This window comes from Plecotus auritus (genome assembly GCF_963455305.1).
Source record: "Plecotus auritus genome assembly, chromosome: 8".
Taxonomy (NCBI): Eukaryota; Metazoa; Chordata; class Mammalia; order Chiroptera; family Vespertilionidae; genus Plecotus; species Plecotus auritus.
Window position 1 is genome coordinate 138245259 of NC_137782.1, and position 25700 is coordinate 138270958.

General features: G+C 41.0%; 1 protein-coding gene across 4 annotated transcripts in view; it reads right to left on the reverse strand.

The window, feature by feature from the left end:
• COMMD1 (copper metabolism domain containing 1) overlaps positions 1–25700 on the reverse strand; it is a 194538-nt gene that overhangs the window by 55337 nt on the left and 113501 nt on the right. The window contains exon 3 of one of the 4 annotated variants that reach the window (XM_080686028.1): positions 25360–25493. In XM_080686028.1, the coding sequence (XP_080542154.1) occupies positions 25386–25493 (108 nt within the window). In that variant the 3' untranslated portion in view covers positions 25360–25385. Of the gene's footprint in view, positions 1–24472; positions 25494–25700 lie in introns of those variants that run through there. The other 3 variants (XR_013961516.1, XR_013961517.1, XM_080686027.1) reach the window with 3 other exon arrangements.

Below are 25700 nucleotides of genomic sequence, written 5' to 3' on the forward strand. Positions count from 1 at the left end.
ATCGGAATCAAATCCAGGACCCTTCAGTCCACAGGCCTATGCTCTATCCACTGAGCCAAACCAGGTATGTCCCTTTGTTAAGTTTTTTAACTGCATTGTTTTCCCATTGTTGAGTTCTAGAATTTTTAAAATATATTTGCATATTACTCTTTTATTAGATAGGATAGAGGCCTGGTGCACAGGTAGGGGCCAGCTGGTTTGCCCTGAAGGGTGTCCCAGATCAGGGTGGGGGCTCCCTTGGAGTGTGGGGCAGCCTGGGCGAGAGGCCTGTGGTGGTTTGCAGTCCAGCCAACACATCCCCCCCCACCCCCGGCGACCCAAGGGGAGGCCCTGGGATCTGGGATTTATTTATCTTCTATAATTGAAACTTTGTAGCCTTGAGTGGAGGCCAGGGCCAGCCAGAGCGGGCGGGAAGCTTGGCTTCCTCCACTGCCGGGGAAACCCAAGCCTCCTGCTAGCTCCGTGGCTGCAGCCATCTTGGTTGGGTTAATTTGCATACTCACTCCTGATTGGCTGGTGGGCGTGGCTTGTTGGCATAACAGAGGTACAGTCAATTTGCATGTTTCTCTTTTATTAGTGTAGATAAGACTATCCTTTCTCCATTGAATTACCTTTGCCCTTTTGCCAAAGATAAGTTGGTTATATTTGTTTGGGTCTATTTATGGGTTTTCTATTCTATTTCATTGATCTATGTGTCTATTCTTTCACTAATGCCATGTTATCTTGATTATGGAAACCTTATAGTCTTGAAATTAGGTAATCTGAATCTTCCAACTTTGTTCTTTTTCTTCAGTATTGTGTTGGCTATTCAAGGTCTTTTGCCTTTACATATACACTTTTTTTCTAAACTTTAGAATCATTTTGTTGTTATTTACAAAATAGCTTGCTGAGATTTTTATTTTGATTATATTGAATCTATAGGTAAAGTTGGAAAGAACTGACATCTTAACAATATTTAGTCTTCCAATCCATGAACATAGAATATATCTTCATTTATTTAGATCTTGTTTGATTCCTTTTCATCTGTGTTTTTTAATTTTCCCATATAGATCCTGCACGTATTTTGTTAACCTTATTTATTGGGTGCTATTGTAAATGGAATTGCTTTTTGAAATTTCAAATTCCAATAGTTCATCACTGGTATATAGGAAAGTAATTGACTTTTACATATTAACTTTGTTATCCTATGACTTTGCTTTCCTTACTAATTAGTTTCAGGAAGGTTTTTTGTTGGTTGTTTGGGATTTTCATGTCATCTGTGAATAAAGTTCTAGTTCTTCCTTTCTAATCTACATGTGTTTTATTTCCTTTTCTTGTCATAATTCACTAGCTAGGAATTTCAGTACAATGTTCAAATAGAAGTAGTGACAGAGACACCCTTGCCTTGTTCTTAATCATAGAGGGAAAGCATTCAGGTTCTCACTGTTAAGTATGATGTTAGCTGTAGGTCTTTTGCAGGTGCTCTTTGAGGAACTTCCCCTCTACTCCCAGTCTTCTGAGTTGTTATCATGAATGTCTTTGACATTTTAATTAACTGTAGATGTATATGCAGTTGTGAGAAAGAATACAAAGAGATCCATGTATGGTTTACCCAGTTCCCCCAATGCTAACAGCTTGAAAAACAATATTATAGCCCTGACCAGTTTGGCTCAGTGGATAGAGCATCGGCCTGCGAACTGAAGGGTCCCGGGTTCGATTCCAGTCCAGGGCATGTACCTTGGTTGCGGGTACATCACTGGTAGGAGGTGTGCAGGAGGCAGCTGATTGATGTTTCTCTCTCATCGATGTTCCTAACTTTCTATCCCTCTCCCTCCCTCTCTGTAAAAAATCAATAAAATATATTTTAAAAAATTAAAAAAAAGAAAAACAATATTATAACCAGAATATTGACATTAATACAATCCACCAAATTTATTCAGATTTCTCTAGTTTAATTTACACTTATTTGTATGTGTTTATACAATTTAATCACACGATTAGATATATCCACCACCACAGTCAAAATACAGAACAGCCCTAGTCGGCTGGCTCAGTGGCTCTCTAGTCCTATGGACTGAAGGGTCCTGGGTTCAACTCCAGTCAAGGGCACATGCCTGGGTTGTGGGCTTGATCCCTTCCTTTCTCCCTCTCCCTTCTTTCTCTCAAATCAATAAAAATATGTAAAAAAATATATACATATTTTTTAAAATACAGAATAGTTACCTAAGTACAAGGATCTCTCTTATGGACTTTTATAACCACATCCATCTCTATCCTGCCCCTTCTTCCTTCATCTCTAGTCCCTGGTTCTGTTCTCCATTTCTATAATTTTGTTATTTTATGAATATTATATAAATTGAATCATACAGTGTGTATCCTTTAGATGGACTGGAGCTTTTTGGACTCAGATAATTTGAGTTCCATCCAAGCTGTTCTGTGTATCAATAGTTCATTCCTACCCAGATGGTGTGGCTCAGTGGTTGAGCATTGACCAGCAGGTCATGGTTCGATTCCCCATCAGGATACATGCTTGGGTTGTGGGCTCGATCCCCAGTGGGAGGTGGGGTGCAGGAGACAGCCAATCAATGATTCTCTCTCATCATTGATGTGTCCATCTCTCTCCCTTCCTTTATGAAAATAATTTTTTTAAAAGTTCATTCCTTTTTATTGTTGCATAATATTCTAGAGTACAGATGTACCAAAGTTTGTTTAACCATTCACCAGTTGAAGGACATCTGGGTTATTTCTGCTTTTTGGCTATTATGAATAAAACTGCTATAAACATTCATGTACAAGTTTTTTTTTTTTAATATAGGTTTTTATTACTCTATGGTAAATATCCAAGTTGCACAATTGCTGGATCATGTGATAAGTGAGTGTTTAGGTTTGTAAGAAACTACCAAACTGTTTTTGAGAGTGGCTATACCAGTTTGCATTCTCACCAGCAATGCAAGAGTGATTCAGTTTCCTGCGTCCTTGTTAGCATTTGGTGTTATCCCTAATTTGGTTTTAGTCATTCTGATAGATGTGTGCATACTTTCTTTTGGAGAGCCATAAATACCTGTATGCCTGGCTCCAAGTCAGGTGCTTTGAGTGCAGAGGAGCCCAGCTCCTGCATGCAGGAGACTGAAGAGGCAAGACCAGAGCATGAGAGGAAGCCCGTTCCTCCAGAGTCATCATTGTAAACCCTATGGACTGACCAGTAATAACATGATGAACTCTCAGCCCCTATCAGGAACATGTGTCAGGGAAATCTCTGTGGCACCCAGAGGGTGAAAAACAAAACAAAAACCAACAACTCTGTGGAAGGGATAGGAAGAAAATCATGGTCTGGATCTAGCAGAGGCTCAAAGTCAGCTGTTTGAAACTCCAGGTAATAGAAATGGCATTTACTCTCTGGGTCTCCAAAAATGGGTTCAGATTCTGCCTACGTTTTGCAAAGAAATAGGACAAAGCTAACAAAGGCCCCCCCTGTGGCAAAATGGGATTGATTTTCAACCTAAGAAAGTACCCTACCCTTTTCTACTTGGTTCTCTTAAAGTAGATTCCTAGATTATTATCCAAGTTTGGTTCTTTCACTTTTCTCTATTTCTGTTGCCCAGGGAATTTTTAAGTCCTATTCACTGACAGTTGTGAATATAGATAAAACCATGCTACTATAGAGTTCAATTGGATCTCAGTGATCTAAGGAGGAGGGGCCTTGATGTATCAAAAATACTTGGTTTTTAAAAAAATAACTCTTTAGACAAAAGTCAGTTTTGTCTGGAGTGACAGAACATTGTGTTCAGGAACTCACAGAGGCACAATGCTCTCAGGGGACTTTCTGTCCTTCCTGGCATACTTTCTCCACCCTGTCCTTTCTGACCTTCACCACAGGGGACACCTATTGTCCACACTCAGGTCTCATTTTTCCAAAAACAAAAAACCTATTTATTTACACTCCACCCTACTCCAAGAAAAAGCTTTGAAGAAATTTAAAAAATAAAATATTTTCCTACATAGAATAGAACAAAAAGGAAAATAAAACCAAAACTAGTTAAAAGGAACTGAAAAGTAGATGAACCCAAATTAGCATTTATCATCCACAATAATTATATTTTGCTTTCAAGAATGTTCTTCACTTCTCATACTCAAATGGCAACTATCTTTTAGAAAGCCATCATTTGAATGTCCCATGTGATGTCTTCAAAGTTTTATGTTCAATTTATACATATACAATTCAATTTTTACATATTTTCTATTTCACTATTTTGTTCAATTACTGAGCTTTTAGTGGTGTGTCCACTTAAACAGGCATCTTAAGACAGATTTTCCAGTAGTCTGAGACTCCAGCTGGTGGCTGTTAACCCTTCTCGAAAATCCAACAGTTGGTCCCTCTGGTGCTCCCATGGACAAACATTGATCTTGAAAACTTTCTGATGATAATGAGCAACGATATGATAAAACCAGTTTCTCAGAGAGAAACATCAAATGGTGACTAAATATATATTAAGGTATTCCTGTTAAGGTACTCCTCGGGGTGCCTTAGGACTTTTCTCTCTTGTCCACTAATATGCCTCATACAGTGCCTGGGATACAATACAGACTCTACTACCATATTTACTGAAATTGCTGAGTGCCCTCTCTGAGCAGGATACTTTCCTCAAACATCCTGGGATTATGCAGAAATAAAAGATTCAGGAGTTCATAATTAGCATCCTACACCCACCAAGACCCATCACGACACGTATAACAAATGGTGGGTGAAAGCTTCAACTTCCTATGCAAAGGTCTTTCAGAAGAGCCAAGACCCCTGTGGTTCATCCTGCACAGTCCCAGGGTGTGAGACTGGGAAGGGCATATCCACTGAAAGCCTTGGCTAGTTGGCTGTAGAGATATACTTGTGGCCCCACCCTGCTGATCTAGGGCTCCTGGCAGAATCTTGGACAGACTAAGTAGTGTGGCTCTAGGGGCCATTTTCCTCACACACCAGACTGGTGCAGAGCCCTCCCTTTACACAGCCAAATCTTGATCATTTGGGCCTGACAAAGTCTTCCAGCCTCACCCTGATGACTCCCTGAGATCCTGCCTCACACAAAGGTCTGCTGGCACCTGGTGGGTGGCACCTAGCCTTGGTATACCCTGGGACATTTCCTGAGTTGCCTCAGACCCTGCACTGACATTGAGTTGGAACCTGTATCAACTGGTGAACACCACTCGCCTCACCTGGTGACTCACTGAAAACCTACCTCATACAACTCGAGTCTCACCAGAGGCTCTTTCAGGAACTGAGCCTATCAGGCAGCCAGCAAGCAGTGGCAGGCCAAGGCAGATCTCGGGGTGCCTTAGGACTTTTGCTGACCTGCCCCTGGTACCAGTGCAGGTAAAAGCCAGTCTTGGTGCACAGTCTAGTCCTTACCACTCACACCCAGGCCCAGCAGAGGCAGCCACAAACTGTGGATGGCTTTGTAGCTCCAAATAGGTTACTCAGGGCCAGTCACAGGCAGCATCTGACATCGGCCTGCATCTGAGCCCTCCCAAGAAGCTCCAGAACCAACACACCCCGTGGCCAGCTTCAGACAACATCAAAGCAGGATCTAATTAGCTTTACAAGTGGCATATTCAAAGGGAGATCTCAGCAGGCACCAGACCCTGCGGAGGCAAATTCTGCTTTGTGTGGTCAGCACCTGCACAGCAGCTCATAATGGTGTTTGGGGGGCGATCCTCACAATCACCCAGCCTGAGTGTTGACCCCACCCACAAATGGGCCAATAGCGAACAAGACTCAATTACAACACGAGGGTCTACATAATCCACACAGGGACATTCCTGGAGCACCCCACTCAAGTGATCAAGGGGACTGTACCACTGGGTCCCACAGGACACCTCCTAATAAGGCCACCCTACCAAGACTGGGAGTCATAGCAGTTTTACCTAATTCATAGAAACAAACACAAAGAGACAGCCAAAAAGGGAAGACAAAGAAACATGCCCCAAATGAAAGAGTATGAGAAATCTCCAAAAAACGAGCTAAATGAAAGAGGCAAGCAATTTACCAGGTATAGAGTTAAAAAAAAAATGGTTTTAAGGATATTCAAGGAACTTAGTGAGAACTTCAACAAAGAGATAGCAAGCATTAAAAATGACATACAAACCATAAAAAAGAACTAATCAGAAATTAAGAATCCAATATGCACCCTATGATCACTGCAGTGTCATTTACAATGGCCATGATTTGGAAGCAGCCCAAGTGCCCACCAGTAGATGATTATATAAAAAAGCTACAGTATATTTATACAATGGAATACTACTTGGTCATAAAAAAAGAAGGAAGTCTTACCTTTTGCGACAGTATGGATGGACCTGGAGAGTATTATTCTAAGAGAAATAAGCCAGTCAAAGAAAGACAAATGCCATATGATTTCACTTATATGTGGAATCCAATGAACAAAACAAACAAACAAAACAGAAACAGATTCATAGATACAGAAAACAGACTGACAGCTGTTAGAGGGGAGGAAGATTGGTGGGCTGAGTGAAAAAGGTGAAGGGATTAAGCAAAAACAAGAAAAATTCATAGGCCCAGACAACGTATGGTGATTACCATATGGGAAGGGGATTGGGGGGAGGTAGAAGAGAATAAAGGAATAAATGGTGATGAAAGGAGACTTTACTTTGAATGGTGAACACATCCTATCTAATAAAAGAGTGATATGCAAATTGACCATACCTCTGCTACACCCACAAGCCACGCCCACCAGCCAATCAGGAGCGAGTATGCAAATCAACCCAACCAAGATGGCTGCGGACACAGAGAGAGCAGGAGGCTTGAGTTGCCCCCGGCGATGAAGGAAGCCAAGCTCCCACAGCCCTGGCTTGCCTTGGCCTCTGCTTAAGGCTACAAAGTTTCAATTATAGAAGATAAATAAATCCCAACAAAAATGGCTGTGGCCACAGAGCAAGCAGGAGGCTTGGCTCCGCTCAAGGCTACAAAGTTTCAATTATAGAAGATAAATAAATCCCAGATACCAGGGCCTCACCTTGGGTCACCGGGGGGCGTGGCCGGCCTGGAAACCACCACAGGCCCCTCACCCAGGCTGCCCCATGGGAACCCCCACCCTGATCCAGGACACCCTTCAGGGCAAACCAGCCGGCCCCTACCTGTGCACCAGGCCTCTATCCTATCTAATAAAAGAGTAATGTGCAAATTAGCCATCACTCCAACACACAAGATGGCTTCCCCCATGTGGACACAAGATGGCCACCACAAGATGGCCAACAGGGGAGGGCAGTTGGGAGGAACCAGGACTGCAAGGGAGGGCAGTTGCGGGTGATCAAGCCTGCAGGGGAGGGCAGTTAGGGGCAAACAGGCTGGCAGGGGAGCAGTTAGGCATCAATCAGGCTAGCAGGGGAATGGTTAGGGGGTGATCAGGCTGGCAGGCAGAAGCAGTTAGGGGCAATCAGGAAGGCAGGCAGGTGAGCAGTTGGGAGCCAGTAGTCCTGGGTTGTGAGAGGAATGTCCGACTGCCCGTTTAGGCCCGATCCCTGTAGGATCGGGCCTAAACAGGCAGTCGGACATCCCCAGATTGGAGAGGGTGCAGGCTGGGCTGAGGGACACACACCCCCATGCACAAATTTCGTGCACCGGGCCTTTAGTAATACAATATACAGATAATGTATTATAGAATTGTATACCTGAAACCTATATTTTACTAACCAATGTCACCCCAATAAATTAAGTAAAATTTTTGAAATAAAAATAAAGAGATATCCTACATGTAGTAATTAATTCCTTCAACCGCTAAACCTCCAGGAAAGGCCACAGTACACCCAATTCATGGGAAAAACACACCAGCAAGAAGCTACATGTGAAATGACTTATTGGAGCCTTTAAGTTCTGTGACTGTGGTCTATCCCAGTGCCATGACAGTGCTGCCTCAAACTGGGACCAGATCTCCCCCAGCCACAAGCTTTAATGCCCACCCCCAGGCTATGTTAATGCTGCCATCTGACTCCCCAGCTGCTGCCCTATCCTTGTTTCCAAATACTAAGTGCCCTTTTAGTTTATAGCACTGCCGAGATGCTCTAGCACTTTACTTCTGGCTTCTGCCCTCTTAGGCAGCAGGCAGATGTTTAGGGTGGGAGAACCAACCAGAAGACCAACTAATAAATAACCATATGAGATATATTCACTCCATGCTCCCAAACCCTAATTTAAGAGTAAAATTTCCATCCTGGCCCAGCTGATGTGGCTCAGTGGTAGAGCATGAACCTATGAACCAGGAGGTCTCGGTTATATGCCGGGGTTGCAGGCTTGAACCCCAATGTGGGGCCTGCAGGAGGCAGCTGATCAATGATTCTCTCTCATCATTGATGTTTCTATCTCTCTCTCCCTTCCTCTCTGAAATCAATTTAAAAATATATTTTTTAACATCTTCATCCTGTTTAACCAGACTATAATATTTCTCTGTTTTGATAAATACACTAACAGAGTATGGCAAGTTTCTCAGCATTGGCACTATTAGCATTTTGGCCAGGTAAGTTTTTGTTGGGAGTGTTTCCCTGTGCGATGTAGAATGTGGATGCCCATAGCAGCCACTCCCCAAAGGTCTCCAAACATTGCCAAATGTGTGGACTGAGAACTGCTGGGGCAGAGTTAGCAATACAATATGAAATCCAGACCTACAAAAAAAGCCAATGAATACATCACACCAAAGCTGATGGAATTTAACCTTAAAAATAGGCCATCCTTAGCTGGTTTGGCTCCGTGGATAGAGCATCGGCTCACAGACCTAAGGATCCCAGGTTCAACTCCAGTCAAGTGCATGTCCTTGGTTGCAGGTTCCCGGCCCCGGTCAGGGTGCATGCAGGACACAACCAATTGATGTGTCTCTCTCACATCAATGTTTCTCTCTGTCTCTCCTTCTCCCTTCCACTCTCTCTAAAAAAAAAAATTAATGAAGCCCTAGCTGGTTTGGCTCAGTGGATAGAGTGTTGGCCTGCAGACTGAAGAGTCGCAGGTTCGATTCCAGTCAAGGGCACATGCCTGGGTTGCGGGCTCGATCCCCCATAGGGGGTGTGCAGGAGGCAGCCCATCAATGATTCTCTCTCATCATTGGTGTTTCTATCTCCATCTCCCTTCCTCTCTAAAATCAATAAAAAAAATTTTTAAAAATATCAATGAAAAAATATCTCGGGTGAGGATTAATCAGGAAAAAAAATAGGCCTAATTGTCAGTAATTGGGGAACCTTACAACTTTCTGTGAACTTGATTTGAAATGTTTTCTGAATAAAGATTTTAAAAAATACAAAAGGAAGAGATAGCTTGGATTCAAGCTTGACTCTCTTTTTTTAAAGTCTTTATTGAGATATAATTCATATACCAGCTACTTACCCAGATAAAAGGTAAAAGTCAGTGTTCTTTAGTAAATTCACAGGGTTCTGCAACCATCACCACAATTTGATTTTGGACGTTTTCATTCTCTCCCAAAGAAATCCTATACCTATTAGCAGTCACACAGGTTTCCCCTAGCAACTACTAAACTACTTTGTCTTGAGATTTGCCTATTCTGGACATTTCATACAAATACAATTGTAAATGTAATGTGTGGTCTTTTGTGACTGGCTTATTTAGAACGTTTTCAGGTTCATTCATTTTGTGGTATGTATTGTTATTCCTTTTTATTGCTGAAAAAGTTTTTGCTGAATGTATATTTTCATTTATCTTGGGTATATACCTAGGAATAGAATTACTGGGTCCTATGGTAACTCTGATTATTATTTTGAAGAACTGCCAAACTGTTTTTGAAAGCAATCGCACCATTTTATATTCCCACCAGCAAAGTGTAAGGACTCCAATTTCTCTACATCCTCCCAACACTTGCTACTGTCTGGCTTTTGTTATAGCTTTCCTATTTCATTGTGGTTTTGATTTGCATTTCCATAGTGATTTGTGATGTTAAGCATCTTTCCATGTGTTTATTAGCTATCTGTATGTCTTATTTGGACAAATTTCTACTCCAATCCTTTCCAATTTTTAAAATCAGATCTATTTTTAAAAATATGTTTTTATTGATTTGAGGGAGAGAGGAAGGGAGAAGGAGGGAGGGAGGGAAGAAGGGAGAGAGAGAGAGAGACAGAAACAACAATGTGAGAGAGAAACAGTGATTGGCTGCCTCCCACATGCACTGCCAGGGATTGACCTGCAACTAGGGCATGCGCCCAACCCAGATACCAACCAGCAACCCTTCAGTGCATGAGATGACGTTCAACCAACTGAGCCATACTGGCCAGGTCCTTCACAATTTTTTTTAAATTAAGCTTTTAATTGTTAGGTAATTGTAGCTTTACATATAGATTTAAGAAATAATATAGAGAACATCTATGTATCCTTTACTCAGTATTCCCCATGGTAACATTTTGTAACATTCCCTATAGTACAATATCACAACCAGGATACTGATATTGAGACAGAGAAGATACAGAAATTTCCCATCACAGCAAGGATCCCTCCAGTGCCCTTTTATAGCCACACCTACTTCCCACCCCCCACCCCTAGTTACCCCTGCTAACCAGTAATCTGTTCTTCACTTCTGTAATTTTGTCATTTCAAGATTATATGAATGAAATAATACAGTATATAACCTTTTGGGACTGGTTTTCCCCCACTTAGCAAAATTCTCTATATTCAGCCAGGTTGCTGGCATGATCAATAGTTTGTTTCTTTTTATTCCTGAAGAGTATCCCATCATATGGATGTACCAGTTTGTTTAAACATTCACCTATTGAAGGACATTTGGGTTGTTTCCAGATTTGAGCTATTACAAATAAAGCTGCTATAAACATATGTATTCAGGTTTTGATTTAAACATATGTCTTCATTTCTCTTGGATAAATGCCCAGGATTGCAATTGCTGGATTGTATGGTAGTTGCATGATTAGGTTTTTAAGAAACTGCCAAACTGATTTCCAAAGTGGCTGTACCATTTTACATTCACTCCAGCAACGTAGGAGTGATTCACTTTCTATGAATGAAGGCTGAGTAGAAGAAGGGAGACCTGGTCCTCCCTGCTACAGAGCTTTTGCAACTGAACACTGGCAGCCTGCCCCTCCTGGGGTTAAGCCATGATCCCAAATGGGGAGCTCTGGGAAGGAGCACTATCTTCCAGTGATATAGTAGATTTTCTTGAGTGAAGGACATTTGGGTTGTTTCCAGTTTGAGTGAATGTTTCTTCGTTTGCAGTATGCTCTTAGGACAATTCCCAGAGACATTTAAAAAAATAATTTTCACTAAATTGTTTGCTGAGGAAGTCTGTTGAGCTCCTTACACTGCCATTCTGGAAACAAACTGGATTTCATTAAAATTACAAGCTTCTGCTCCTTGAAAAGCACTGTTAAAAAAAAATGAAAGACAAGCCACAGACTGCATGAAAATATTTTAAAAATACATCTGATAAAAGACTTGTATCCAAAATATTCAAATAACCCACAAAACTCAATAATAAGAAAACAAGTAATTTATAAAGGTATATACATGGCAAATAAGCATGTGGAAAGATGCTGAACATAAGTCATTATGGAAATGCAAATTAAAATCACAATGAGATACCACTACGCATACATTAAAATTACTATAATCAGAAAAACTGATAATATCAAGTGTTGGTGAAAATGTAGAAGACTGGAACTCTCATATATTGCTGATGGGAATGGAAAACAGTATCACTACTTTGGAAAAGTGTCACAGTTTCTTATACAATTAAATATGCCCTCCTCAATATTTACTCAAGAGAAGTGAAAATTTGTGTTCACACAAAATTCCATATACAAAAGTTTAATGTAGTTTTATTCATAATTGCCTAACACTGTAAACAACCCAAATGTCCTTCCACTGACAAATGTGGTACAAATAAAATGTGGTACATCCACACAGTTGGATACCATACATCAATAAAAAGGAACAAACTACTGATAAATGCAAAAACATGAATGAGCCCTGGCTGACAATGAAAAGATGCTCAACCTAACTGATGATTGGGAAAATGCTAGGCAAAAGGAGATACCATTTTTTACTAATTACATTAGCTAAAAGGTATACTATCAAGATACTTTCATACACTGTGAAGAGTATAAGTTGGCTGGGCTACCTTAGAGGGCTATTTGCCAATATCTATTTGCATCCTGAATTTAAAGGATTCTGGGCTCTGTGCTGGAGCCAGTTCATATCAGCTTTCAAGAGCCAGTTCTGTGTATCTTTTTTCAACTCCTAGTTTATTTTAGTAAGGTCACATTAGTAGTTTGAAATCAACAATGGTGAGGCTGATTTCACAATGGAAATGGACAAATGCCACAAATCAGCCCCTAACCCCTTTATTTGAAGACTGGTTATTAAACATTTATCACACCCTATAGTGTATTTGTCAGAGTCTAGAATCTAAAAAAGTACATAACTCAAGATAGAGCAATTCCTGTTTCCTAAGATATATTTGCACATGTATACAGGGAGGCATGTGCAAGGATGTTCATTGCAGCATTGTTTGCAATGAGGAAAAACTGGAAACAACCTAAAAAATCCATTGATAGGGAATTAAAAAAAAAAAACACACACCTAGATTATGTGCCTGGAATACTATGCAGCAGTTGAAAGAAATGAAAAAAAAATTATATATACACACTGATGGAAGGAAAAATTTCTTTACCTATTTAGGTGTGACTGGGAAAATAACTGACAATACACATATTAACAGGAAAAAAAATATTACCCATGCAGGACCAACCTATAATAAAGTGGTGGGGGAAGGGAGGGAGATTGGGAAATCATAGGACAGAAGGTTCTGGTGATTCCTGCTTCCTCAGTTTTTGTGGAATGTCCCAGTGCTTCAGGTCTGTGTTCCCTGACTGAGACATGAGGGGTGAGGGGAGAGAGTGCTAGCCACCAGCTAGTAAAGTCCTGTTCTTATCAGATGAGGAACATTCAGATGAGATTTCTTTTAGTATCTTCTATAGCTCAGATATTTCCACTCTAAAGTATTCTCTATACCAGTTTGGTGGGCTTTTGGTCTCTGCAGTACTAATTTGGAAAAATCTCAAGACATGTTAAGCAGAAAAGCAATTTGCAGAAAAATACAATAGGATTGTACATACGTTACAGGAGTACCTAAAACAATACAATAAATATGGGCATACAGTCCTCAGGTTACGTCGGAGATCCATTCCTACAGCGTGATGTAACGTGATTTTTGCCATAAGTAGGAACCCACCTACATAAGTACCTACGTCACTCACATGGAGCACATACACAGCAGTAATGAAGTGAAACAGTAAAAAATATTTAAAAGAAAGATAACAATTCCTGACCTTTACTTGTGGTAAATAAATAATAAAAAACATAAAGCACATAGTATGTACATACGTCGAAATGATGGAACTTTTTTTTTTATAAATAAATGGGAGATGGCGACATAACCACAAAACAACAAACATCGAGTCCGATGTAACCCGAGGACTGCCTGTATATGCAAGTTGGTAAAAATAATTTAAAAATCTGGAAAGAGATACACTCGAAGTAATCACAGAGGTTACTGCTGGGGAAGAAAAGGCAGAAACCAGGATGGACAGTATCCTATAAAATAAAAGCCTAATATGCTAAGTGTCCGGTCAGTTCAACCAATCAAAGCATAATATGCTAATGATTTGCTAAGACCACTCAACTGCTAGCTATGACATGCACTGGCCACCAGTGGGCAGTTGACCAGTCGCTATAATGTGCACTGACCACCAGGGGGCAGACGCTCCAACCAGTAATTTAGCTTGCTGCTGGGATCTGTCTGATCAGGACTGAATGAGAGAGGCCCTACATGCCCTGGAGCCCTCCTACGGTCCCTCCTGGGCTGGCCAACCTCCGGCATCCCTCCCCAGCCCAAATCGTGCACCGGGGGGTCTCTCAGCCTAGCCTGCGCCCTCTCGAAATCTGGGACCCCTCAGGGGATATCAGAGAGCCAGTTTCGGCCCAATCCCACAGGCCAGGCCAAGGGACCCCATTAAGGCATGAATTTGTGCACCGGGCCTCTAATTAGTGATAAGGGACTTTAGCCTTAATTGTAAGGTTTAAATGCTTCGCAAGGACAATGTATCCATGTATTATTTGTGTCAAGTTAAAACCAAACCAAAACAACCTCTTGAAGACGGAAATGTCCATAAGCTTCCACCCAAAATGCTCCCGGAATGGTAGGCACCCTCTTACTCTGGGCCTCAAGGCAGCCCTGGGCGTCCGGGGCAGCCCCACACTTCTCTCTCAGGACACTCTGAAACCTTTGTGGGATATCAGGCCTGATTAAAACCCTTAATGGCCCCAGAAAAGCACTGAAAAGATAAAGATTCTCCTTCTTTATCTGCATTTAAATTAAAAAAAAAAAATACTATGCAAGTAAAAAAATCCTACAAAGTTCTGATTTTTTCCTATGACTGTGGTGATATTTTTTATATTTGAACATTTTAAATCTCTCAAAAACGCTGGCTTAGCTAAAAGCATGTGCTTAATTTTAATTAACTGGGTATTTTAGCACCTGGCAATACAAGAATGACAAATGGAACATGTCATCAGCAATCTTCACAGTCCTTCTCCAAAACAAGGATAAGATAAAAGAAGGAAAGGCAAGGACAAGAATTTAATCACTACTTGTCTCATCAAACCAGCTCCTTAACAAGCCATGCACACAGTTAATTGGCTAAACATCCAGGTGCAAAACTAGGTGTGGCCTTTGATCTACAAAGAATGGCTCCATGGTTACTCAGCAACCACCTCTCTCCCAGAGCTCATGCAAGACAACAGGGACTTGCTGGGTCTCGCCCCTCTGGCAATGATTTGAGGGCTGCTTGCCCATGGGGACTGCAAGTTGATTCTTCCAGGGTCAGGTCTCCAGTGAGGCGATTTCTCCAGCTCTTTAGGGGACCTTCAGAATCAAATTCCCTCAGCTTTTTAATAACTGCTCCCTATGTAAAAGAGGAGAGGGAAAGGAACTCTTTGTTAAACTGTTGCATATTCTTGCCCATTTATTAAAATTACAAGCATAAGCTTTGATGAAGAGAAGGATCAGCTTTGAAGTGGGCGGGTCTGTTAAATCTCCCACTAGATGCTCCTGGACCCAGATTATCTGGTTATTTATTATTTACTTAGTTTTTTACTTTACTTCTTCCTGATAGTGAGGAAAAAATATTTTTCTCTAAATTCCCTATGTACCATATTGAAGTGGGGCTACACTATCCATCAAATGGCTACATCTATGGTTTAATGGATCATACAGTAACTTCCGAAGTGATTTGCTTTCTTCAAGCTCATAAGGGATCTGGGAAAAGGCATCTCCTTAGTCCTGTGGTCGGCAAACTGCGGCTCGCAAGCCACATGTGGCTCTTTGGCCCCTTGAGTGTGGCTCTTCCACAAAATACCACGGTCTGGGCGAGTCTATTTTGAAGAAATGGCATTAGAAGAAGTTAAAGTTTTAAAAATTTGGCTCTCAAAAGAAATTTCAATCATTGTACTGTTGATATTTGGCTCTGTTGACTAATGAGTTTGCCGACCACTGCCTTAGTCTATGAGGTCCAAAGTCAGGTGGTCCCTCTGTGCCCAAAGGATTTGGCACCTTACTTCTAGCCCCGACCTTGGCCAGCCAATCCAGGTCAGACTGGGACCCCAGAGAAGACTGAACGTTACATGGCCCACCTGCTTTCCTGTGCCCTTCTTTGGCTGATATGATACTGGTTGCTAGCTAATACTATAAACGCTTTAGGCAAAGGTTAGTTGTGTGTAGAGTAATAACCCTTTAAGGCTTCTACACTGAACTCTGTTTTGAGGAAAAGTAGGAGGGAATTTTTTTTTTAAGAGTTCTTATTCCTTTCTGCAAACTGCTTGGAGCATGTGAGCATGAATTTCATGGGCTAACAAGACAAAGTATGCTCACTCTCCCTTCCCTTTCCAGATTGTAGCCTCTAGGGATTCTCTTCAGGAGGCAGGTAAGCAACCTTAGAAAGAACAGCAAACCTCACCTTCCTTCCCAATCAAGCCAGAACGGGCCCCCAGCTCTGCCAGGGGAGCTACAGAAACTTTCTGGCCTCAACTCCCCAGGGAAGGAGGGAGCACTGGGGTTTGTTCAGTTGCACAGTTCCACGTCCGTTAGCACTCATAAGTTCTCTTACTCCAGCTATGTTTGGCTTTGTTTGTCTTCCATGGGAACACGACTTTTCCCAGCTCTCTGTTCCTAACAATTCATCACCAAGGACTTGAGCCCCAGATGATGAGCCAGATGTCATCTGGGTTTGTAAACATCCACCAAGAGAAAAGAAAGGCCCCTTCCATGAAGAAGGGTGACCCCACTCATTCTGGAAATGTGTTCCTTTTCTACCTCCAGATCCAAAGACATACCCCTCTATCCTTCACAAGCTCATCTGATTTTAAAAGCTTTGGCTTAAAATACTATAAAAATGATGTATGGTGTCAGATGAATACTAGAATTCTTTGGGGGGGGGAGTCACTTCATAATATATATAAATGTCTAATCATTATGTTGTACACTTGAAACTAGTATAATATTTTATGTCAATTGTAATTGGAGAATAAATTCTTTGTAAAAGCTGGAGGGGGGAAGAAGAAAGAAGCTTTGGCTTAAAACCTTTTCCGATGATTCCTGCCCCTCTGACCTTTGTCTTTGCTGAAACTCTCTCAGCAATTGTGGCTTATACCATTCCGTTTAGCAATCTATTTGGCTAGTGACTTGTATTGCTCGTAAACTGCATCATGGTTACTGGTTTCAGTTTCCTAAGGAGACAGTTCCTAACAGCAGTAATGATGATGATAATAGCAGCAGCAGCAAACATTTACAAATGGCTAACTCCGTGCAGATATTATTTCCCACATGTTAACTCATTTTATTTCCCAGTATCCTACTGTGGAATGCACTACGGCATTATCACCTTTTTACAACTGAAGAAGCTAAGGCACAAAGATGTTAAATAAGTTGCCCAAGGTTGCAAACTAGTAAATAAAGGAGCTAGAACTTAACCCAAGTTGAAGAGCCCTTGGGTCTTTAAAAGATGTCTTTTAGATTATCTCCTAAATCCTATTTACTCCATCTGTAGTACCTACCCTGTGAATTAGATTTATCATCCCTATTTTCAGATGAGAAAACTAAACTGAGGTCACACAGCTAGGGCCCTGTGGAGAAGCTGTGAGACAAATCTGATGCTTCCTTTATCCCCCACTTACATGGAAACCATGATTTGATTAATACCCAACTCAATCATCATCTCTCTCTGATGCTCATCTCATGAACAGTGATAGAGACATGTGCAATCACAGGGAGAAGAAAGGATAAAGATGTGTGAGCCAAGCTCCCTACCCTCAAGGAGTTCACAGTCTTGGAGGAAACAGATGGCAGAGAGGAGGTACTTACACTAACATGTTGTACCTGCTGTGATGGCAGTTGTGAAAGTTCAGCAGGCACAAAGGGATGAGGTCGGAGTAATCCCTGGATTGTCACGTAGGAAAGTGAACTTAGACTTTTTGTCAAGTTTTTAACTCAAGGTTTTGTGATAGACTCTGTTGACCAGAAAATTCAACTAAGAGCACCCTCAGTATGTGGGTTCATTAGGTTTCTGCTATGAATAATAACATCCTCCAAATCCATTATAAAGTGTTGCTATTTCCTAGGTTACCCTTGGTTCCATAAGGAGCAGGAAGAGGTGGTCACAGAATGCTGTCTGGGAATTCTAGAAACTCCTGATACAGTGAAAAATTCAGTGAGTATGTGCATGTTTGTGTGTGTGTGTTTTTTGGGGAAACAGAATCCGAGCTTTTATTGGATTCTTTAAGACATAAAGTGTCATACAAAAGTTAAGAACCACTAAAATGATACTTTGAAGGTATACCTGAATATATAACTATGTAACTACATAAATATATATACACACACACATATACATATTTAAATACACACACACACACACACACACACTTATTTCTGTGTGCATAGAAAGTGGGAGGAAACATACCAAACTATTAATAGCAACTGTTTGTTGTTTTTTAAGCAGAAGATAAGGGAGACTCATTTTAGCTCCATACTGTTCCATACTGATTTAAAAATTAAATAATTATTAATAATTTTAATGAGTATGTATCACCTTTATAATTAAAATGTAGAAAAATGGAGAGAAACCAAGATGGCGGCATAGGTAAGCACCTAAACTGCTGCCTCACACAATTTCAAAACTACGACTAAAAGACAGAACGGACACCATCCAGAACCACAGGAAAGCTGGCTGAGTGAAAATTCTACAACTAGAAGGAAAGAGAAAAGCTCACAGAGAATTGGAGGTACGGCAAAGGGTCTTTGTGCGCGCAGAGAGGAAGGGCGGCTGAGAGCCTGGCTGACTTTCTCTGGCAGAAGGGGGAAGGAAGCCCCCGACCGCAATGAACCCCAGTTCTGACTGCACTGAACCCCAGTTCCGGGCGAGCCCCTGGGGACCCACGCTCTTACGGGGGGAGTCTGGACTCTCGGGCGGAGACTCGGGAGCCGGGAAGGCAGAAGTCTGAAGGCGCGGCGTGCCAGTGCGCACAAAGGCTGCGGAGGTTGCCACAGGCTTTCCCTAGCAGAAGGGAGTCAGAGGCTCCTGACTGCACTGAGCCCCAGTTCTGACTGCAGTGAACCCCAGTTCCAGGCGAGCCCCTGGGGACCCACGCTCTTGTGGGGGGAGTCTGGACTCTCGGGCGAAGACTCGGGAGGCGGGGAAGGCAGAGGTTTAAAGGCGCGCACGTGCGCGCAAGGGCAAGGCTGACGGGAAGCCAAGACTGAGACTCCACCCCATCCAAGCTGAGCACAGAGGCTATTGCAATTTGGCAAGTCTAATCCTATAAGGCTTTCTCCAGCACCTAACTTCTCCAAGCATAGACACAGCTGATCCTTACAGCCAACTGGCCTGGAGGTCAATTCTTCCCAGTGATACCAACAACAATCAAGACTTAATTACAACAAGGCTGTACACACAGTCCACAAAGGGGTGCACCAAGAGTGTCCACCTCAGGTTAACTGGGGAGGCAGACCCACAGGGCCATATTGGAAACCTAGCACACAAATCTACCTTACCAAAATGGGAAGCAGTGAAAATGCGGCGTCAAAGAATCAGATCACAAATGAAAGAAATGGAGGAGAACAAACGAATGGATATAGAATTCAAAACCACGGTTATAAGGCTTTTCAAGAATATCCTAGAAAAGGCCAATAAATATAACGAGACCCTCGAGGATATGAAAAAGGACCAACTAGAAATTAAACATACACTGACTGAAATAAAAAATATTATACAGAGACCCAGAAACAGAATAGAGGAACACAAGAATCACGTCAAAGAATTGAAATACAAAGAAGCAAAAAACACTCAACTGAAAAAGCAAAAAGCAAAAAAAAAAAATCCAAAAAGTTGAAGATAGTGTAAGAAGACTCTGGGACAACTTCAAGCGTACCAACATCAGAATTATGGGGGTGCCAGAAGAAGAGAGAGAGCAAGATACTGAAAACCTATTTGAAGAAATAATGACCGAAAACTTCCCCCACCTGGTGAAAGAAATAGACTTACAAGTCCAGGAAGCCCACAGAACCCCAAACAAAAGGAATCCAAAGAGGACCACACCAAGACACATCATAATTAAAATGCCAAGAGCAAAAGACAAAGAGAGAATATTAAAAGCAGCAAGAGAAAAACAGTTAATTACCTACAAGGGAGCACCCATACGACTGTCAGCTGACTTCTCAACAGAAACTATGCAGGCCAGACGGGAGTGGCAAGAAATTTTCAATGTGATGAATAGCAAGAACCTACAACCAAGATTACTCTACCCAGCAAAGCTATCATTCAGAATTGAAGGGCAGATAAAGAGCTTCACAGATAAGAAAAAGCTGAAGGAGTTCATCACCACCAAACCAGTATTATATGAAATGCTGAAAGGTATTCTTAAAGAAGAGGAAGAAGAAAAAAGTAAAGAGAAAAATTATGAACAACAAATACATATCTATCAACAAGCGAACCTAAAAATCAAGTGAATTTAACACCTGAGGAACAGAATAATCTGGTGAATATAATAGAATCAGGGGCATAGAAAGGGAGTGGACTGATAATTCTCAGGGGGAAAGGGGTATGGGGGGTTCATGAAGAGACTGGACAAAAATCATACACCTATGGATGAGGACAGTGGGGGGGAGGTAAGGGCAGAAGGTGGGGTGGGAACTGGGTGGAGGGGAGCTATGGGGGGAAAAAGGAGAAACAATTGTAATAATCTGAATAAAGATTTATTAAAATAAAAAATAAATAAATAAATAAATAAAAATAAATGGAAAACTATCCGTAGGTGGGGATTCACCAAAAAAATAAAGTGTGGCCCAGCTGGAGTGTCGACCTATAAAAAAATAAAAAAATAAAAAATAAATAAAAAATAAATAAAATGTAAAAAAAAATCTTATCTCTGTATTATAGCATTGTAGGTAGACCATGTTGAGAAAACCGTAATAGTGAGGAAGTAGCTGTTACAGACTTTACTAGAAACATTGTTACAATGAATTAATTGGTAAGAGTGATGCTATATTTAGCAAGCTTGTGTCATGGTTGTCCAGGTAGGATAATGATAAACTGCTGCCTACTTAGGTACTGTGGATGGCCAGGAAGCCCTGTATGACAGCAGATTCATCTTGCACATGGCACCCAGAGATGGACAGTGAGGCCAAGGCTAAAAGCATCAGCAACCTCTGCACTGAGACAGGTTTACATGAATGCAGGTTGCAAGTAAAAATGGGCCTTCCTGCCCCCAAGGTCACATATGAACACAAAATCATCACTGTAGGAACTGTCATCATCCAAACATAATGAGCAAGGACATAGATATTTTTTACAAGCACACATTATTCTTTTGGGGGATCTGGCAGGTAGAATATGGAGCTGGAAGACAGTACCCTGACATCTCTTTCTGACCATGGCCTTGTGCAAGTCCTCTGCCCTGTCTGTCCAGATGTTTCTCCATTTTCACAAGACAATAAAATAGCTTCTACCAAAAGCCTGAAAATCAGTCATTCTGAGATCAGTGCCAAATCTTTATCATGGTTCTAAAAATATCCAGAATATGAATCATATGAAGTCCCCAAATTTATTATTTTTAATATAAAAAGTATAATAACAGCATTAAAGATTTTAACTACTTTCACCTTTCAGTCTGAATTTCTTTTAAACTAACAGTTTAATCTCTTATTCTACTTATGCTATCAAATCCTTATTATCCCCCTTTTCATTTCTCCCAGCCTGCATCCTGTGAATCAACAAAACTTGAAACCGAACACCAGCAGCAAACATAAAACTAGCTGAGAACCGGTAAAAAAAAAAAAGAAACAAAAGGCCTAATTATAGTCCTTGGTGAGCAAATGATATAAATACCCATATTTTGCTACCTGCTCATAGGTTTAGTATTTTATTCTGATAGGATATGTAGTGAACTTGTAACTTATGTCACTTAGTACCATTATCTGACAAGAAGCAGGAACAGGCAGGTTCCTTTGTAACAAAGGCTAACTTTGTACAGCATACAGTTGTGATGCTATAAGAGACAATTATGGCCAATCCCCAACAAGGGAGAATTCACTGCACTTAGATAAAAATTGCTATTTCTCAAATTTTGAGGTAAAAACTATATACTTTGCAACTCGAATTAAGCTAATTATGTTCTATTTGGGTTTTCTCTTCTGCTGAATAATTCACCATCTAAAATATTTAAAAACCTTGATTAGAAAGTTGGTCAGCTAAGAATCATTAAGGTGGCAATTGTCTCACAAGGGCCCATCTCTTCTAACATCCTGTTCATTTCTGAGCTGATTCTAGGTGGCTTCCTTCAATATCCTTGTCCCTTTACTGGTCTATTTATTGTGCACTTCCAAAAAAAAAAAAATTCTAACATTCTGCTTAACATTTATTTTCATTTAATTTCTATTTATATTCTGTATTCCAAAGTTTTACTCAGGTCTAAAAAAAGAACTTCAGTAACTAATAGCTAGTGACAGGTATTTAAGATTCCAGGTACTCAACGTCATCCTTGGCTTTTCACTGCCTTCTTGCATTTAGGGGAGAATAACTTAAACTAAATGTTAAAATGCTGTCATTCTTTTTTTAAAATATATTTTATTGATTTTTTACAGAGAGGAAGGGAGAGGGATAGAGAGTTAGAAACATCGATCAGCTGCCTCCTGCATACCTCCTACTGGGGATGTGCCTGCAACCAAGGTACATGCCCTTGACAGGAATCAAACCTGGGACCCTTCAGGCCACAGGCCAATGCTCTATCCACTGTGCCAAACCGGTTAGGGCGCTGTCATTCTTTTTAAATCATCATTGAAATAAGACTGAGGGAAGAGAGTTATATAAAGGAAAGGGGAGGCTAAAATGGTGGAATTCAAGCCTTCACTGATGAGTTGATAAGAATCAGAGCTCCCAAGAAAAGCCAGCACTGAGGATCAGGCCAATCCTTTGTTTCTTATCAACGTGAAACTACTGAAGTCTGGAGTTTCTGTCTGACTTTATTCTGAGAGCAACTTTTGGCTTTTGCCTAGACTTTTTCTGAACAGGCAAGTTAGAGTGCTTATTGCTCAAGCAAGGACAATTTCTACAAGGCCTAATTCAGGCTGAGGATTATTTTTACTTTGCCCCATATTTCCTGAACTTAAAATAAAGTGGTTTTAACCTAGGATTACAGAGGTAGAAAACCTGGTGGGATCTGCTGAGACCCTTATGCCAGTTTTCTCCTTCCTTGGTCCTTTCCCCAGAGAGATGTCCTGGTTTAAGTATGTGTCTCTTGCAAAAATTTACAAAAACTAGTGCCAGAAAATACAAAAACAGATAATACCCAATTAGGCAAGAAGAGGAGTGTTTTATTCTCATACTTTCTTAGAGTGAATATAAACTGATATAACTTTTAAGCAAAGAATCTGCCAGCGTTTATTAAAGTCTTAAAAACAGTCTGCTCCATTTCCAGGAATTCATTCAGGGAACGTCAACTCTTCTCCCAGTTCTAGATTTCTTTCTATTATCTCTCTAGATTAGGATGATGAGTCATTTAACTGTTCTTAGAATGTTCTATATTTTCACAGTCTATAATAATAAAAGGGTAATATGCTAATTAGACCGGACGTCCTCCGGAAGCCCTTCCAGACGACCTTCCAAACGAAGCCGGACAAAGCTGGGGCTGCAAGGGTTGAGTCCCTTACATGAATTTTGTGCATCAGGCCTCTAGTAGACTAATAAACATATATTCCTTCAGTAATCAGAACTAAAACAATCACTGGTAAATATAAAACACAGGCAAACACACCCTGTCCAAAGCCACTTGCATTAAAAAATGCTTAGTGTTAGCCCTAGCCCGTTTGGCTCAGTGAATAGAGCATCGGCCTGCGGACTGAAAGATCCCGGGTTCGATTCCGGTCAAGGGTACATGCCCAGGTTGCGGCCTCGATTCCCAGTGGGGGGCGTGCAGGAGGCAGCCAATCAATGATTCTCTCATCACTGATGTTTCTATCTCTTTCTCCTTCTCCCTTCCTCTCTGATTAAAAATATAATTAAAAAAAAAAAAAACACTTAGTGTTAACCTTCAACAACCAGTTTATGATAATGATGATGAAAAACTCAGTGTATGTGAACAGTTTTCCCAACGACCTAGTTGGGGGATATAATAAAAAAGCCTATGCCCATCACTGTGGCTACTGCTTTGTTAGGATGACCTACACTGAGCTTTCCCTGTGGGCCCTTGGACTGTCCTTTAGGCTTCCACAAACTTTGATTGGAATGTAAGTTAATACTAATGTGGTAGCTACAGTTCTTCCTCCCAAAGACTTCTGGAATCTCATTATCTAATGAAATATTGTTGACCTCCATTTTATAGCAGGAGACATTATCTAATTCTTCTGGATCACATGACGGTAGCCCTGGGAACAGAGAGCAAGTTTTAATAGTTCGTTGGCCAAACCACATTACCCTATTTCAAGATGTTTTCTGAAGGGTCCACAGGGGCTACATTTAAAACCTTCTGGTTATTGTTTGCTAACTGCTGGGATGGTTTTAATCAGGGAGGAAGCCAGTATTTTCAGCTTGGGGGTTGGGAAGAACTCCTAAAAAACGTCTCCAAATTGATTTAGGAGAACATGCTTGACAGAAGAGGACTTATTCCTGCCCTGGAATAAATTCATTAGAACTGACATATGATGTAACCACAGACCAAGAGAACTACATTTCTTTTTTAACACATTATATCCCAAAGGCAACTGAGGTTTCTAAAGTTTATCAATATCAGGTTACAAAATCTGTCCAACAGGGACCATCGCTTTCATATACTGGTTGACAGCTTCCTCCTCTTAGAATAACATTGGTGTTTCGTACAATTTCTCTACTAGGATCTAGTTTTTACACTAGTTTTTTTTAAAGACATTTTATTTCTTTTTTTAAAATACGATTTTATTGATTTTAGAGAGAGAAGGGAGAGGGAAAGAGAGATAGAAGCATCATCACTGAGAGAGGAACACTGGCTGCCTCCTGCATGCCTCCTACTGGGGAATGAGCCCACAACCCAGGCATGTGTCCTGACTGGGAATCAAACCAGTGACCTCTTGGTACATGGGCCGATGCTCAACCACTGAGCCACATCGGCTGGGCTAAAGATATTTTCTTGAAGAGGTTTTATTTGATGACTCAAATAAAATTTTCTGAGGTAAAGAACCTCACATCACCTCCAGTGACATTTTTCTCTTCCCACAGTCCTGACTTGAGGTCAGGGAGTCCCTTTGTGATGAGATCAGTTTATTTCTAGGTTCTAAAAAAGCCCATGTTTCTCAGTAGCTCAGATCAAACCAGATCCCCCAGATTTGGGTAGAACTAATTCAAAAACCTGAATCAGTTCCAGAAGCATCTCTGGTTTTACTGCCAAGGGTCAGCAAATCTCTAGGCCTCAGCTCAAAATACACAGTATTTGGGCAGCCTTGTATTTGTTTGTATAAAATGTTTTCTAATTCTTGTATAATTTATCATGTATATATTCCTAAAATCCTACTCAGGAACAAACCACCATAATATGGGTTTCTAAAGTTGACCCCAGCCATTCTGAATCCAAGTCTCTGGGGATAGGGTTCTGGACACCTCCTTTAAAAAAAAAAAAAAAAAATGCTGTTACAAGTGCTTCTACATGCTGAAGTATAAGAGCCTTTGCAGTAGAACAACTATAAGAGTAAATGGAAAAAATAAGTTCCAGCAAGCAGAGACAGGCAAATTTGAATTTGAGGATTTAATATTAATGGGTGAATAATATAAAAAAACCCCACAACAGATCATGAACACCTTTGCTTCAACAAGTCCATTTTCAGCTAGGCTGGCTTCATCAGTGTGCTGATACTTTCTTCTACCTCTGAGAGCTTCTTCAGAACTTGGTTGACCTTGGCCTCATCAAATTCCAAACACAGAAATTCAGATTCCTGTAAAACATAAAAGAGTGTTTTAGCTACAAGAGACTCTCAAGATAGCCAAGGCTCTGGATCTGGTGTGACCCAATTCCAAAGGTCTGGGGCCCTTACCCAGCAAGCCTGGCTCAAGTCTCTATATCCCTAAATGATATTTTACCCAGCACAGCAAATCCAGCACAATGCCTTAAATCAAACTACTTTTCTGAGGTGTTTCGTAAG